The sequence below is a fragment of the Apostichopus japonicus genome, chromosome 19 (genome assembly GCF_037975245.1).
Source record: "Apostichopus japonicus isolate 1M-3 chromosome 19, ASM3797524v1, whole genome shotgun sequence".
Classification (NCBI taxonomy): Eukaryota; Metazoa; Echinodermata; class Holothuroidea; order Aspidochirotida; family Stichopodidae; genus Apostichopus; species Apostichopus japonicus.
This window is the reverse complement of record NC_092579.1, coordinates 11,273,090-11,291,548: the sequence shown is the minus strand read 5'-3', so window position 1 is coordinate 11,291,548 and position 18,459 is coordinate 11,273,090. Positions and strand designations below refer to the sequence as shown.

The following is an 18,459-nucleotide window of genomic DNA, read 5'->3' as shown; positions in this document are numbered from 1 at the left end:
GTTATCATTTAAACCACATGGTTTAATTTATACCGCCTACAATCATTAATGCAGATATTTTGGTTGAACCAATTGTTATAAGTTAGCTGCAGCCGTGCTAAAACCTTAAATCTGTCATTTAATTAAAGCCATATTGTGAACTGATGGTGGTAGTATCGCACAGGACTTGTAAAGCAGGTTTCACAATTGGTGGATTGACAGCTAGCACCAACCCCATCATTCCAACTAACCCCAAACCAATATTGACAAATTCCAATTTTTTGTCATCAAATCAACGATCATTTGGCAAGTTACTATCTTCAGGTTCACACTGTTTTTTAAATGTTTCATCATCAACGTTGACAAAATGTTGGCTCCTTTCTTTTATCATTTGAAAACGAAACTTGTCTAGTGTAGCTAAAGGAGCTACAGTGTCATTGGATTTTATTATTGATTGGTAAGAAAATTTACCAGAATTACTATAAAACACTGCCTTTCTGGCATGACTTTTGTCTTCATTTGTGTCTACTATTTATCAGTGGATTTTTTGTAATGGAAAAAGCAAGTAGTTACGTATATTTCAGCACCAAGATTCTATCTTATTTCACGTGGCTTGAAGCAAATGCCACTCTTGTGACAAGAACAGTGTACTCTTCAAGTGTGCGTTTGGAATTATTGTCTATTTTTGGTTGCTTTGATGTTTTTGTTTCACAATACAAAATAAAAAGCCAGTTAGCTGGTTGTTTAATTGTCAATATAACCTTCTGCCCTGATTCTCATATGCCTTTGTACCTCATCCCTCTTCTAAATTCTTAAGTTTGTGATGACCTCAGTTCCTTGATTATGTCTTACTTGTGTACCCATGAAAACTGTTGTTTTTGTACCTTTTATTTACCCGTGGGGTTTCATAATGACGTATTGCTATATGTTCAATAAAGTAGTGAATTATCGTTTTTTCATTTTGACTTCAGAGCATTTCTTAGATGATTCTGGAGAGGTTCGACTACATCCCGAGGGATTCCTGCCTTTCTCGACTGGTCGTCGTGTCTGTCTCGGAGAATCAGTGGCCAAAGCCGAGCTGTTCTTACTCTTTGCTTGGCTCTTCCAGCATTACAGATTCAGTAAAGCGCCTGGTTTTGAAAATACAAATTATGCTGAAGGTCTGGGCTTAGCAACAGGTAATATGCCACAGGATTATCCTGTTGTGGTAGAAAAACGTTTCTAAGTAACTGTTGTAAAATTGTTATATGTTATGGAATCATATATTACCAAGAACCAATGGAGGGGGGCGGAAGGGGCGACCGCCCCCCTTTTTGTATGTTTTTTTTTTATATCGCTAGTAATTCAAGCTTAGATGCAACTTACAAGGCCTGGGAAGTGCCATTTCCAGCAATCTGGGAGTCATTTTCAGCCAAAATTTTCTTGTATGCGTTGTGCCAACTCATGGTGGCGCTACGCTTAGATAGTGTTCAATGCAGAATCTACGACTCTGTTAGTTTGTCTACAGGTTCGCTCCTCCCTTGGCAAATTCCTGGCTATGCGCCTGCCAAGAACGTTCCTGTTAAATGTTTATAATCCGTACAAAGGTGCAGTCTAATCACATTGTTTCCTATCTTCCTCCGAGTGTTTTCTGTGTTTAGTTAGCTCATGTTTGATCTGTGTGTATATCCTTCCTTATTGTCTGTGCAAAGTCTTTGCTCCCATTAAATGTTTAGAGTTTGGAAGTGGTTCAAAAAGGATTCATCAGGATTCCTACCTGTAGCAATGTGGGGATTGGTTAATACTGCTGAAATGTGATATTAGGGATGTCATCATGGTCAAACATTGAGGAGACTTGGGTCAGGGGACTCCTCTGGTCCCATTTGTTATCTATGTGGCAACTAAAGTTAAGCCAATCTGGTGGATGTTTTAGATTGGGTATCTTCCTCTGACCCCCCCACCAACAACCCAATGGGAGGGGGTGAGACCCTTTGTGAGGATCATATCTGTAACAATACTTACAGAATTATTCAAATGCAATTATGGTTTTTTATTGCATTGTTCAATATTTACCTTAACACAGATGTCACAGAACCAGGGGTCTCATGTTTTGCAGCTAAAAAATTCTTGCTTTGTAGTTGTATTTGTTTCCTCATTACCTGTTGTTACCGTTATATGTTTTGTGATGTGCTATCTGCTCTAGTGTATCTTTAAGCCAGTTTAAATGTGCTTTTTTTTTATTGCTTGCATTTATCTCTTCCAGATGTGCTAAAGATTTCAGATTCAAAGTTTTTATTTCCGAATGTTAAATCTGGTGTACAACTCTCTAGTAGCTTTCACGCTGAGGGTGTTACGTGATATAAAATGAGTCGATGGAAGGTTCCACTATGGATCGTGTTCTAGTTGGTATTGATGATATTTTCAAGTTGATGATATTCGTTCTGCATGTTTTAAGATTGAATGGGTTAGTTTAATAATAAGTGGTATTCTAGCTATCTGTTTGGTTTCAGTTATGAGAATATGTTCATTTGGTTGTCGAAACAGGGCACCCTTTTTTTAAATAAACAGGGTTCCGCAGTCCTCTTATAGATGTAGTATATGACATATTGTACCGGAATGTCATGAATTGATACGGAAGATGTTTCTCATACTGTCAAGCCATTTTAAGTTTGAGTAACGTTGACTGTTTGCTCACCTTTTATATAGTTACCCCTGGGAGTTCTGACCTTGGCAATTTTCCCATAATTTCGAACAGGTTCATTCATGGCCATTTCGTAGATGTTGACTTTAAACTTATCTCCTATGAACTTTTTTTATATACATTACTTCCAGTGCCTCATTACACAATTTGATAAAAGGACCTAAATGGAAATATCTCTTTGCTTTGAAGCAGTATAAAGCTCCGTATAATATATGTTTGTGTAGTACGAATCAGTTGCCGTCTGCCTTAGGCCACACCAGTAACATATACTTGCAACTAATAAAGTTATCAAACAAGACTGAAGATGCAACCATCTCAACGACGCATTAATATGTTGCAAGAACCCAGTCTTTCACATTGGTTTTAAGACTGACTTGAGATTGTCTTAAGATTTACACTCACTTTCAAACTTCAAGTAATGAATAAGGATGTCAATATTAATTAGATTTGGCCTTCTCTATAGTAAGTCGATTTGAGATGAATCTTTTATATTTCAACAATAAAACTGTGATAGGCTACGTCTAAACCGAGTCTGGTCAAACATTAACTTTGCACTTCTGTACAGCATTTAGTTTAGTCTCATGAACTTTTCTATTAATAAATATATAATTTTACTAATCAATGTACATTATTGATCTTGAGTATTGATTTTTCATAATGGCGATATCAATTGTGAAAATATTCTTAAGTTAAAGTAAAATATGAAAAGAGATATGTCTTAAAATCTGCTACTTGTAAAGTTTTGTTGCATGTCTGTAAAGGACAGCGAGAATAAAAATAGCTGACAGGACCTCTTCAGTACAGTAGCTCAGAAAGGGCATTGTAAGAAAAATTAAATTGATTAATATGTCGAAATTTGTACTTTTTCATTACAAAATTGCGACTTCTTAAGCTTCATATTTCGATTGTTATCTAAACTTCATGCAGTAGCCTATGTGTCACACGGTATAGGCCTAGTGTAGCTGTATAGTTCCAATGCAGTTCCTATAGATACTTTTTTGTTAAATGTTATACCAATAGTGAATTAACCCGAACACCAAACAACTTGATCCACTCTCAGCCCCAGTTCCCTTAAATCTTGGACTAATGTGATCATGACAATGTTACGGAAAGGGAATATCAATACTATAGCCTACATGAGGCGCCTGCATGTGAAAAGCGCACGGGCGAAATATTTTTGATAGGCAGAATTTTGTTTAGCGCGTTCTGTGCAACCTCTGGCTGCATCTTGCACGGGCTGCGTTGGGTCCAGGGTGCGACGTTCCGATAGGGTCCGGGGGACGAATTCCCTGTAAGCTCTTGCAATTAAGCAAGTTCGTCAGACATTGTCTGGTCTTTCTGTGGCCCAATATATTATGGTAAATGAATACACTTTTAGCTCAAGTCTTTAGAGGAAATTAGGCACTTCCTGCCACCCTACAAGGAGGGCACCTTTTGCCCTCCTTGTCCCTGAGCTATGAACTCAAGTGAAGGGCAGGGATCGTGGTTATGCATAGTTACTTCTCTAACAGGAAGCAATTGATGTTTATTAACAGTACTTATTCTACGTGTTCCAATGTTAATATCGGTGTGCCCCAGGGATCTGTTTTAGGACTGCTGTTATTCTTTATCTATGTAAACGATATTAAAAATGTTGTACCTGAAGAGTCCTCCAGACTTTTTGCTGATGACACAATGGCAAACGTTTTTGTCCACGGCAAAAACTGTACCAATATCGTGCTTAAAGCACGATCAACCTTGGCATTCTTAAGGTCAGCGACATTCATGTTCTCAAGATGTGTTCTTTTATTTATAAGTATATCAACAATATTCTCCCCCGTGTCTTTAGTGATATTGTTAATCCCAGTACTTCCGCGTACATTCCTAACAGTATGAGGAATAATACCCATTCTCAGTTAGCAGACATCACTCGAAACAGGGTAAATTACTCTTGCATAACTACTGCTATAAAACCTGGAAAGTGCTTCCGAATGATATAAAAACTGTTAAATCTTATGTAACGTTTAAGCTCAAACTAAAAGCCCACCTAATTGAAAGCTACACTGACTGAGTATTGATTATCTCGTGTTTATTTTCTCTACTCGTAATTGTTACCTTCTTTCATTGTTATTTGTTACTTTTTGGTCGCTAGATCGATAAACTATTGTTTTTCTAGTGTACTGTTTATACTCTACCACTTTGTTCTATTGTTCTTATGTATAGACAAAATAAAAATGAAATGGTTATGGAGATTCATATTTGTCAGCTTTTGCTTCAAATATAGGAAAATAAATTTACTTTTTCCTAACCGTAGACTTTTTAAAAAAAAACTTCTCAACAGACACTGCCTGCCTAGTTAACTTATCCAACATCAAACTTTATCAGGCTGAATATTTTATCTTTACATAATTTAAATATTCTTGGTGCGAATTCACAGACAAGTTGTAAAAGTGGGAACATTATCTTTATCAAACATCGTATTTAAGATATATACGATCTTGCATTGCATTCTGTGGGAATCGTGGTCTTTATTATGATTATGTATTTTGTGTAACCTTTGAGGTATTTCATTTTCCCTGCAGTATCAAGTCTTTGCGATTAGAGTAAATCCATCAAGTCTTTCTTATTCTTTAGTAAAACAAAGGCATTAATAAATAATACGTTTAATTGATTAATATTTTATCAGAATATAAAGATATGATAATTAAAATGTATTAACCTTTTGTAAAAATGGTTTTGTACTGGGTGATTCTGCATAGAAACAATTAACATGGAGATGAAAATCAAAATACACTCCATAGCAGTTCTCAGGGCATGTAGTTGGGAGACAATTGCATGGTGGGATCTGGGTGGGGGGGAGGTTGTGGTGTGACCAGTGGCAGACTGGCCACACAGGCATTTGGGCAATGCCCCTGTGGACCAGGGAGTCTGGTAAAAATTACAGCCCATTACAAAAGTTAATAGAATAAAGACGGGCTGTGTAGAAATATATTTTTAACTGTGGGAATCAGCTCATGAAATCACCATGTTAGTTAGTCTGTTTGTTCGTAACAAAAGAACGTGCTATTAGCAACCCCGTCCGTGCTAATGGATTTTATTTTGGGTTTTTTTCCATTTGTTCAAGCATGTTGTCACAAAATGCTTGAAAAACTAAATAAAATCCAGTCTAAAACATTAATTTTGTCTGTTTTTGTTTACATCTTTTTAATTTTTCCTCAGTTTAATCAAGTGTTGCTTCTGGAAATTATTTTTGGGTCATTTTTAAAGCATTATTGTAACCTACAAAATTGAGAAATATAGCACCATTTTGCATGTTAACTTCAAAAACCTTTCAATAGGGAGGGGGAAACCCCCTCCCCTTAGAAAGGTCCCTCCCCCAGGACGGCGATCACTATGTAAGTAGCACATCAATTCGAGGTAGTTTTTATTACATATCTTTTAAAAAATGTGTACGTAACTACGTCCAACTAAACTACATGTTATAGCGCATAAATACCAATATTACCATCACATTAGATATGTATATACTGCACATTACATGAAAGCTCCGGTCTGTTGGCAGCCCGCCTTCCCAATGCTTACTTCAAATACATTTCTGTGAGACTTTATAGAAGAGTCCTGTCTTTATTTGAACAATTCTGATCCTCATACTTCATTGGTAACATAATAGTATATTTGAATGGATGATATATTTTCATTTATGGTATGATCCATTAAATAACTGGAAATAAAACCTGAATGACAGCTCACCCAGTGGTTACTCACCACATATGAAAGACAAAGGGTATCTGCATATGCTTATGAATTAACTTGTGCAGGTGGATCTCAGTAACAGCCCACTCACTGTTACGTCATATGGAATATTTTATTTACCAATGATGCACTCAATTCTTTTCGGGTTGAGGTTTGGGACGGTGGGGACTTTTTGAGTCAATTTCTGAAAAGTATATTGCTACGTTAATTTTCAAAAATATTTGAAAATTTTACATTGTAACCGGCTCATTCATGGTTCACTGAGTTGTACAAACTTGAAGACTTATGTGATACTAATGTAATATCAACAAGGTTAGTAATATGTCATATCAATAAATAGTTCTGTTGTTGTATAAAAGTAGCACAACTATTTTCTCACAAAATTCTAACCATCTGGTACAAAGTAATGCATCAACATTCTCACCCCAACCCCACCACCCCTCCCCCCCACCCTAAAAAAATGAAACGGAAGATAATTACACAAATGACACTTAAAATTAAAAATTAAATTAATTGATTTCATTCAACATTACATACTATTTGTCATGCAATTTATTATCTTAAATTATTAGTTGAGCTACTCAAGTATTAAAAATAGTTTATTCAAAAAGATGAAAGTCACCCAGGCCTTCACAATGACATAGCTACTAAAACAAACCAAATTGAATTTAAAAAATAAAGCAACTTCAGAACCACACTGGTGGCTTTTTTTTCAGGTCGAGGTTCATTAGTTTATTTTCTATGATGTTTATAATGTTTATCTATATTCATTAAAGGAAGGGAACCCAGAACCATTCTTGTGCATTTAAAAGCGTTTCTCTACAACAACCTCAATGTCTTTCATCATATTCACTGCAGGCTGGGGGTTTCCTTCCGAAAAATCTTTCTCTTCCTGCCCGATAGGTTTGCTGAACTTGTAATGCTGGAATAACCACGCAAAGATAAGGAAGAGCTCAGCCTTGGCAACCGATTCACCGATGCAGACACGGCGTCCGGTAGAGAAGGGCATGAAACCTTCTGGGTGGAGACGAACCTTTCCGCTCTCATCCAGGAAATGTCCTGTCATCGCAAAGAGAGAAATAAACACATCAATATTTTGCTATACAACAGTAACTTGAGGTTGCAAATATGCAAAGTCTTCTCCTGCACACTTCGGTTGACTTTATATCCAGTTGGTAAACTGATGCTGCAGAAATGATATCAAATTCATTAACAACTTTTTTATTATTTATACAATGATAGTTTTTCTTCAAATACTCTGCTTTGCAGACCAAGCACGATTTTTGTTTTTTTTAGAATATTGCCCTAAGTGCAACTTGGTACCATACACCAGTCTGCATAGACTGTATAGTTTCTATGTAAATGTATACCATTTGATCAAGACTTTACCAACAGTAACTTCTATTAGTGTTGTCACAATTTTCTTAAGCATGAACTAGCAGGCTTAGTGATTCTTTTGCCTTATAGGTTTATACTGTACATGGAATCACCTGATTGATAGAGCAATTAACGATTGAGGGATTGAATTTTGCTAGGATTAACCATTGACTTGAAGCAAATTAGGAGTTTCAACTTGAAAACAAAATTATCCACCAACAGTGCCTCCAAGGTATATACACTCTCCCCCTTGCTGACCTCAAAAGACCTTACACCTTCACAACAAAATTACTGCAGTTTTGTACTCATTTTAGGAAAGTCATATGCCAATATGATATCTTATGATGCCATGTTTAAAATTTCCAGAGTGTAACCTCTGCTGAACCCAAATGACCTGTACTCTCCACCAAAACAATGGGGTTCTTGTACTCATTATAGAGATGCCATAGCCATACATAACAGCGGCAGCTACTGCAGTTTCCTATCTGGAAATATCGTAGTTACATAGTGTTCAAGTTTTGACACCTGGTGACCTTAAATGAACTCTGACCTACATCAAAGACTATCATACCACATATGAAAACCTTTCATGTTCTGGTTCTGGAGATATAGCACTTTTGATATATTCACATATATATTCAAATATATATTCAAATGACCTTTGACCTCCACTACAATCAATAGAGTTTGCTAAACTAATTAGAGGAAATCAATTAGACAAATAATAGAACTGCATATGCGACCTTCCTTGAGATATCATGTTTACAAGATTTTCACACTTTTTCCCTCTGCTGACCTAAAATGACCTTTGACATCATGATAAACACTACAGATCATCTACTCACCAACAGCAAGCAACACACCACGTTTGAACTTCCTGCAACTTCTACTTCTTAAGATATTGTGTGAATAATGTTTTCAGACTGTGAGCCATGCTGACCACGAATAACCTTTGACCGATACCAACAACATTCCCAAACCAGTTCTACCTAAGGGGAACCTACATACCAAACATCAAATGTATCCCAGTTATCTTTCTGAAGTTAAGATTGTTTACGAGCAAGTGTCACATACACACACAGACACATACAGGCCATCACCATTGCATAGATTCCGTCTGCCTTCGGCAAGACCCATAAAAGGGAAAGGTCACATGCCTAGAGACACCATCTGTTAATCTAATGTCACCATACTCACTAGTAAAGGAACTTTGAATCTAACCTTACCTGGTGTGAATTTTTTAGGTTCATCCCAGAGTTTTTCATCAAAGTGCATGGAGTAGATGTTCACTAAAACCCAAGTATCTTTAGGGATGGTATAACCACCTGGAAATTAATATAAAGAGAAAGATTTATACACCTGTGAAGCAGGAATGTGAATTAAAAAGGCTTATCAAGCATGTCAATATTCTAAACAATACTCTTCTAAAAACATATATATACCTTTAATTTTAATAAAACTAGTATAAGGCTTATTTGAGCATATACATCACTGTTGTCTTTGTTAATTAGTGAAAGTACAAACTGCAGTTGATTGGTGGTTCTTTCTTTAATCTAATTTCTGTTGTCATAGGTGGCCAAACCACTATTCAGCTGCAGTGTCATATAGCATAGCTAGGTTAAGTGCTTACCAAACTCTACGTCCGTCGACGTAGCATGTGGCAAGGCTAAAGGAGCTATGGTACTGTACCGCATAACCTCGTACAGGGCTGCTGTGGTGTATACTAACTCCCCACGGTCATCAAGTGAGGGCAGCCTATCTCTTCCCACGACACGATCCACTTCTTCGGCTACTTTGGCTTGCACCTCTGGATATTGCACCATCAGTCCAACACACCACTGCAAGGTAAATATGGACGTATCCGTACCAGCTGAAATACCAAGGAAATAAAGTCGTTGAGAAGATTTACAAGACACAAAATAAAAAAATCTATCTGATAAGTCTAAATGAAACCCTTGGTTACTTCACTGCATAAGAATTTTTAATGTACATTAAAAAGTGTCTGTCAACATGAAAATGATGAACCATTATTGAAAGATTGAATTTCAAATTGTGTTTTTGTTATTTCCTGTTTTCTTCTGGTTTTACTTTAAGATTATGTTTGCATAATTATATCCAGTTTTGCATGTTAATAGCTCATTGATTAAGTGTTGTCATTTGCATGAATATTTTTACCACCATCATGCAAAACCCTACAACCTTTACAAATATGTTCCCTCCATTGGAAACTTTGGTTTAGGGAATGTCCTTACCAGTGAATACATCCGTCACTGTCTGTCTGATACGGGTTTCTGTTATCAAGTTCATATCTTCTTTGCCTTCGTCTTTGATTTCTTGTCGAGACTGTAAGAGCATCTCTATGAAATCCTTAGGTTCGCCTGTGTAAATCAGAGATTAAATGGGATGAATGCAAATTAATTAATATTAGTTTGGTTCGCCTGTGTAAATCAGAGAATTTAATGGGATTGTGCAAATTAATTAATATTAGTTTGGTTTGCTGGTGTAAATCAGAGATTTAATGGGATGGTGCGAATTAATTAATGTTTTATATTAGTTGGTTCGCCCGTGTAAATCAGAGAATCAACGGGATTGTGACAAGTTAATTAATATTAGTTGGCACAAATGGAGAGTGTGCCCATTAAATAGGTCCAATGATCTATGAGACGACATTAAGGTCAGTGTAGTAATGTGTGGCTCTTCCAATCTGTTATGCTGTGATTCTCCTGACACTTCCCTTATGCCCTCCCCCCCCCCCATCCCATCCCATCCCACCTCTTTTGTCGACAGAGAGATATGCACCATACTACCAGCCCCTCCTATTTGCAGCCATATACATCATAGAGCTACCTACCCCCATCATACTTCTCACGGTGTTCCTCCAATTCTTGGCTGATGAAGCCCAAGAATTCTTTCCACACAGCTTCCAGTTTTCTCTGACCAGGAGTAGGAACGTATTTGAAGATTGGTATGAAGTCAGCAAGACTACCACTTCCAGCAAGTTTATCCGCTTCTTTACTCAGGTATATCAAGCGAGTAAGTTGCGGATCATCAAATTCATACCTAGAAACCAGAAACAATTAAGACACAGAACATAATCCAGAAAGCCAGTTAGTGTTGTGATTCATTGACATATATGATTTGCTCAGTATGAAGTTAATCCTCTCCGAACTTTCGATTTATCTTGTTAACAAGCAGGTGTCACATATTGCTACAACACTATCATAAAAGAATCATTCTGTGTTACCAACATAGATGCTGATCCAGGGGGTGGTGTGCATGTATAAACCCCCACACCCTTTTTTTCCCCATACAAAAAGTTAAAAGTATTTATTAGCACAACCGTGTGTGTAGCCCTAATTATACTCCTAATTTTTATATCCTAAATATACCTGAGAATGTATCACTTAACATGTTAAGTTTTCAGTTCCTCCCGCATCGGACCCGCGCACCTCCCGCATCGGGCCCGCGCACCTCCCGCATCGGGCCCGCGCACCTCCCGCATCGGGCCCGCGCACCTCCCGCATCGGGTCCGCGCACCTCCCGCATCGGGTCCGCGCACGTACCTCCAGCATCGGACCCGCGCACCTCCCACATCGGAGTCAGCTTCAATGAAATCACATATCCTCCTCTTCAAAATCCTCCATTCACTCCTGCAACATCTGTCTCACTGATATAAAGAATTTTTGGGTGTGAGAGATGACACTACAGTACCACATTACTTCCAATATTGTACATTCTCAACTTACTGTTTGCCAAAGCACAAACTCGCCAGAATATTATAGATGGATGATGACAGGGATGTATGCGGGTCAAACGGTTCCGACAGTTTGGAGTCCAAATTCGCTGTAAGGGCAGGAATGATGGAATACACCAGCTTCTCAAATCTCTTGTTGTCACCAGTAGCCAACTTCCTGAAACATTGAAAAGGTCATTGAAAGTGAACATAAAAGAGTAAGTAAAACCAATTAGACTTTTCTTTACTATGAGGTACAGTAGTAATCATAGTGTGACATTGGTATTGGATAGGCCAATCCAGGTAAGTTTATAAGCTCTCTTGCTGAACCTTCAAGGATCCTTATTAGTTCTTACAATTCTTATACACCACCCCGTGGATTGTCTGCTTCCACCCATGTGTTACCACTTTTCATCTCGTTATCATCGAGTGCGCATACCTTTAACTGTTTCCATTTGTTGGATTTAGCAGTTTCTGTTTTTCATACATCAGGCAGATATTCTGTAAGAAGTTGTACTTGCATCATTCAGTTATTTAAGGACAAGGGACATAGGGCTAGGGAAATTTTCCCTTATGCCGGATTTCTCACCTGTGAATATATATGTACTGTATGTATCCGAAACAACCTAGTAATTAGCAACTCTCTTTCTGATGTCTATGTGTCTGTTTGTGTCTGTTTGTGACGTTACAATAGTGTCGACTGATAATTGCGATACATGTCACCAGCTATTATAACCTTGAGTAGCATTAATGTTCATACAGCTGTACATGGACAGATATGGCAGCTGCTCCTCTTTACTCAAATCGGCACCCAGCAAACAAAGTTTCTAAGCAAAGTGTGTGGGTTTCTGACAATTGGAGCCTCCCATGCTCTATTGCAAGTTGCAACCCATATTACGTATCATGTCCCTGCATGATGGCAGTATAAATGTACAACTAAAATATTAACAAAGCAACCACGAGTGCACAATTTACTCAGTTACAGTGTAAAGCCTGCGCTGTGTTAGAGCTGTTGTAGTATTCACCTTCCAACTTCAATACATGCTGCTTAGAATTAGTACCCTTGTGGGTTTTATTCAGGCATCCATAAATAAGCATGCAGCCAGCTCTGAAGGTTTGACAGATAATTTTATCGAGTTTGCTCAAAGGCAAGATTCTCATATGTAATGTTGAAACTTCCCTATGAAAAGGTTGCTTTGTTAATAGATAATTACTTGATCTGTTGAGAGCTGATCTCTTGCTATAAAAAAGTAGGTTTTGAATAAATTTACCTGAAAGCAGAAAAGGCAAGCTTTCTGTGTAGCTTCCAAGATGGAGAATATTGGCCAAAGGCAATATCCTGGCCACCTTCAGTGAATAAGTCAGCTAAACAGGAAAGGAAGTTACTGTTAAAGTATGAATGCTTTATATTTTATTTGCATTTGTACCTACAGTCCAAGAAGTCTCATTTGATATGCATGATTTCACCATTTAATCTCTGATCTATTTTTTATTTGCATTTGTACCTGCAGTCCAAGAAGTCTCATTTGAGATGCATAATGTTTTCACCATTTGATCTCTGTTGTGACCGTAAAGTAACCGTATACATTACCATTTTAGATAAAATGAATCTACTGAAAATAACATTTGTCAGATCAGTACAAGACACCTAACTTGAAAGATTGTGTTTGCATTACAGGGTTTCTACATTCTTTTTCTTCTGCTGACCTCAAACAACCCCTTAGGTCAACAGTGGTGAAGCTAGTAATGAATATGACTTATCCAAATATCCCAAAGTACGAGGTCCATCCGCATGTTAGCCTATAGGTTATAGTTGATTATCAAAAGCAAAAAGTGATTATACTTTATGAACTAAAAAACAGACTTACTAGTATAACTGGTTGTTCTGTTAGCAAACTCCACACCCTTCTTCAGGAGAGCTTCCTTGATTGTAGCTGCACCATTCAGGACTACAGCCCACCTATTACCTACTCTTATGGAAAATATATTTCCATACTCCTTAGCATACTCGGTGAAGACAACAAAGGCAGGCTTCTCATTACGTGCAAGCTCTAAGAGAAAACCGAACAAACTTAATTAAAAAATAGCAAATGGTGTGAGATATGTTAGACAAAGTACTGAAAGTTAAGGAACCTATGAAATAGGCCTGGAACTGAATCACAAATAAACAAGCTTGGATGTCATTTTGTTGTGCAGAAAACTCGGAGGAAATTTGTTTGAACAGCTTCTGTCAGAAATCGTTACATCTCGGCTCTCGCTCTTCTTGAAGAATTAATGTACAGTATTCTTGCACGTACAGTATATCAACTAATTTATCTGCCCTTACCTATGATATTGCCAACAAGAGGCCATCCTTTTGGTCCAGGTGGGAAGTCCTTGGTTGGTTTCTGTTGACTCCATATCCAAATTCCAACCAGTGCTGTTGTTATGGTTACAAGAGCTAAAGATGTGGAATTAGCCACCACTGCACTGTCAAACGTCATAATGACAAGGTTTGAGCTGGGTTACTGTACTTACTAAAAAGAAAAGAAAATGCAACTTGTGTCATGAACAATGATGAATTCATATTTAATGCCACCTAATTACCATATCGCACACACAACAGCTTGTTCACTGCAGCATGCATGCACTGTATTTCCAGTACACATACAGTATATGATATCTGCCAGGGCATATTTTGGCTTAAAATGGATAAGAAAGTAAAGCAACTGTTACCCAGTAGTACTTTATTTAGCACAGAGTCTGACAGAGACATATTGTACTATCAGGTTTGCTTCTGACAAAGTTACAGAAATGCTTCTTTTCCACGCATTACATCACTACATGTAATTGATTATATATGTTCACATACGAATGTTAAAATTAACAATTAACGTACTAGACATCCATCTCAACAAACATATATTTACAGAACTCGTACCATACATCCAAATTTCTCTGGAGGTTTCTTCTTCTTGTTAATTTTTCTTACAATTTCACCAGAGAAAGGCAATTATACTAGCTGCCAAAAATAACATTCTTTCAACTGGTCTGTTGAATTCCTATATACACAGCTAGCATGTATGTATATGGAAATTTCTTTGTTGAGTTGAAGTTTGATATTTACCCAATTTCACTTCCTTTCAAGCACGCGTTATCGTATTCCCCCACATATGAAAGACGGTCACCACAATTACGTACCCCTCCCCTAGTTGGCTCTTTTATTCAGATAAAATATGGTACCCAATTAGTATAGGCCTAAGAAGACATCAGAAATCTTGCACAATCTACATTCCAGCTATCAAACTTTCATTGAATATTTGGCTATATTTTATACAGAATATAGACTGTAGGTTATAGGCCTAGTGTAGGATAAATCAAGGCTCATGCAAGGTCAACGTTGGCTAGTACAGTACAGTAACTCGAGAGTGCAGGCTAATTTTTGAACAGCAATCATTTTATGCCCATAGCAGTCGGATTAGGTACTGTAACAGCAAGGAGCTTTTTTAGTGATAAGTTTGAGGCCATATTAATACTGCAGATTCGTAAGTCCAAGTTAAGTTGATTTTTACCTCCAATTAAGCCTTGCTTTTTTGGTTTAATTGTCTGACATTGGGTTTTTTTTCAGACACAATTTGAAATGATTTTGAAATTTCTATAAAGTTGGAACCATTGTGAGTCACAAATAAAACATGTGTCACAAAAAGTTGTGTACACAATTGTGTTTGGAATATGTGTTGGAAATAATTAGTAATCCCAACTTTATATGTCTTCGTCATTATTTTGAGAATTGGGTCGATGAAAGAACACAGACCTTGCAGAGACTGAAGATAGCCTATAGAGACCGCAGAGTGATATATGGCATTTTGTCATGAGGCATGCAGGCTTTCAAGTGCCAATTTATTCGTGGAACATTTTATCATGCCGGGATAATTTATTCTCTTAACCATGTATTTTTGTATGACAGTCATATTGCCTTAATAAACGTTTGAACAGAATTAGACCCTTTTCTAGTATTAGTTTTTTATTTGTAATGGCTTGGACATGCTGTGGGTATAAGGTGAAACAATTAAGAAAAAAACAAAATTTATACCTGCTGATGGATCAAACAGGAAATGTAATTAATGGCCAGATAATTAAGCAGTAAATAAAGAGTTGCTTTATCTGCGCCATATATTGCCTTTATTTGGTTTCAAATTATATTTCTTTACATCACCAGATGATGTTCTGGCACATATGTAGCCATCTTTTTAACGAGTTCAATCTGGATTAATTTATCATAATATAGGACAGTATAGTAAAACGGGGTAAAAAAAAACCACAGGGTAGTTGGGGTAAAAAAAAACCACCCCCCAACTACAAGTCGTGAGAAATAGAAACACATTTTTGTATGGTGTATGTGAAAACCATGGTGCCCAAGTCAATTCTGACATACTTTATTGATTGTTACTATTCTTTTCCATCAGTGTACCAATACTTTTAGCGCCGATTTTTCCCATACTCTAAAAATAGCAAATATTTAAGTTCTGAACACTGTCCTTTAACTTTATCCTGCAAAAATATTAGAACTGATATAGAGGTTTTTGTTTCTTGGTTATGATAACAAGAGGTGTACCTACATGAATCAGTAATGTAATTACCCGCACGATCTGCCCGTTTTCTCGAATGACGTGGGTTTTTTTTACCCCAGGGTTTAGTGTCCGTTTGGGGTAAAAAAAGACCAGTCCTAATTTCCTCCCAAAATGGTTTATATTTATCACAGAATGTTAGAATTGCTATATGATTGACACAGGGAGTACATCTATGCTCCTCTAATTTCTACCAATATAATAATTTACCTTTTTATAACTAACTGTTGCCTGTTCTTAACCTAAGTTATTTCTATGTTAGCCTAGTGTTATAGCCTAACACAATATGTCTGCTGTATATGGTTATCTTGTTATTTTTAGAGTCCTAAAATATTCTCTACCCTAAGTCCCAACCCCACAGCTGGATGTGATACTAATATATAGAATAAAACTCATAAAACATGGTCAATAATGTTTTAGGGGGTAATAAACAGTCTTGATAGAATCTTGCTTAGTCTCGGAAGGTGGGGTTTGTTTCCCGGAGTTTATCGTTTGGCAATAGGTTAATTCATGCAGAACTTGATTGAAAATGCCCAAATAAAGCTTTTCTAAAGTGTGCTGAAAATATTTCTGGTGGTTTTGCACATTTTCTGTGGTAGTATGTTGTTTTAACAGTGTGGACTTTTTTTACCCCAGCAGGGTTTTTTTTTACCCCAAAAATGACTAACAGCCGGGGTAAAAAAAAACCACCCCTTTTCTGGAATTTCTCCTTTACTCATTGTGATTGAAATTTTTATTATGGCTATTTAGGAAGGTATTCCCACTTGTCAACTGACAATGCTAAAATATCTACCTAAGCATCTACCTAACGAGTTTTATGTTAAACTTTAAGGAAACGTTTTTTTTTTACCCCGTCTTACTATAATTGGATTTGCCAAGGCAATTTATGGGTGTGGCATATATACTGTATGCAGGCGTGAAGCCAGGAATTTGCCAAGGGAGGGGCGAAAATGTAGGCAAACTATCAGAGCCGTAGATACGGCATTGCAAACTATCTAAGCGCAGCACCAGCATGGTTGGCGCAAAGAGTAAAAAAAAAAATTGGCTGAAAATGCCTCGCTGGAAATGGCACTTCCCAGGCCTTAATTGTATAAGTTGCATCTTAGCATTTTCTCTTTTGAAACTACTAGCGATATCATAAAAACATTTAAAAAAAATAGGCTCAAGGGGGGGGCGGCTGCCCCCTTCGCCCCCCCTTGCCTGCATATATATGAGCCAAATATGGATTTCTAAGTAATGGGCCAGCTATGGATTTGCCATAATGGATTTCTAATTAATGGGACAGATATGGATGTGCCATATATGAGCCAGATATGGATTTCCCATATATGAGCCAAACATGATTTTCTCAGATATTTGCCATATGGGCCAGATATGGATTTCCTAATTAGCCACATATGGATCTGCTATACATGGGCCAGATATGTATTTGCCATATATGGGCCGGATTTGAGTTTGCCATAGATGGACCATATCTGGTCCAGATAAAAAGTGACCCATATAAAGTTTAATTATCTGAGCCAGATATGGCCTTTATCTTATATAGTTATATCTGCCCAATTCTTGTTATGGCCAGATATAAATTCCATATATGCCACAGATATGGCCAGGCCAGATACAAATTGCCATAATTGGGCCATAGCTATTTGGATTTGCCATATATAGACGATATCTGGTCCAGATAAAGTGACCTATATAAAGTTTATCTGAGCCAGATATGGCCTTTATCTTATATCAAGATATATATCTGCCCAAATGCCCAATTCTTGTTATGGCCAGATATAAATTCCATATATGGCACAGATATGACCAGGCCAGATACAAATTGCTATAATTGGCCATATCTGGATTTTGAGTAGTTATTAATAACTACAAGCCAAGCCTTTATTAATTGTCAAGTTATAGGCAAAACCATTTAAAAATTTAGCTCAACTCCCTATAACAGAACTGTAACTGAAGCTAGTTCACCTTCAGTAATACTGCCTATAGCAAGTACTGTAGCAGCATAGGATTACGTTAGAGAGAAGTTTACATACGTTACCCAAAAAAGTTTACACAAGGCCAAGAATAGTACTGTAGGGTACTACTAGTAGCCTAGATGCACCCTGCTCCACTGCCACAAAACAAACTGCTGCTGCGTCCCAAATGATTATTACTGTACGCTTGGTGCCGGTGTTCTTCGATTCTGACTTCTGCGATTAACATAGGAATAACACTAGCTTACTGATACCCATAGGGATATTTGTGTGAATAAGTTCAATGCTTCTGACTTATATATGGAACTGTTTACGTATACCAGACGCACACACTGGCAAGTTACGTAGCTTGCCCAGTGTGTTCGTCTTGTGATA

General features: G+C 37.2%; 1 protein-coding gene and 1 pseudogene across 2 annotated transcripts; one reads left to right on the top strand and one right to left on the bottom strand.

Moving 5' to 3' along the window:
- Positions 1-5,816, top strand: part of LOC139959498 (steroid 17-alpha-hydroxylase/17,20 lyase-like) — a 17,817-nt pseudogene extending 12,001 nt beyond the window's left edge.
- Positions 4,703-18,459, bottom strand: LOC139959499 (steroid 17-alpha-hydroxylase/17,20 lyase-like). 2 transcript variants are annotated; one of them, XM_071957158.1, is made up of 10 exons: positions 18,145-18,459; positions 13,828-14,017; positions 13,370-13,552; positions 12,773-12,866; positions 11,515-11,679; positions 10,620-10,828; positions 10,021-10,146; positions 9,399-9,638; positions 8,995-9,093; positions 4,703-7,450 (listed from the first exon to the last, which is right to left on the bottom strand). In XM_071957158.1, exons 2-10 carry the CDS (start codon positions 13,982-13,984, stop codon positions 7,197-7,199), a joined length of 1,527 nt encoding a protein of 508 aa, XP_071813259.1. In that variant the 5' UTR covers positions 13,985-14,017; positions 18,145-18,459; the 3' UTR covers positions 4,703-7,196. The 2 variants fall into 2 exon arrangements, with proteins under 2 accessions (XP_071813259.1, XP_071813258.1); XM_071957157.1 differs by having other exon boundaries at positions 18,150-18,458.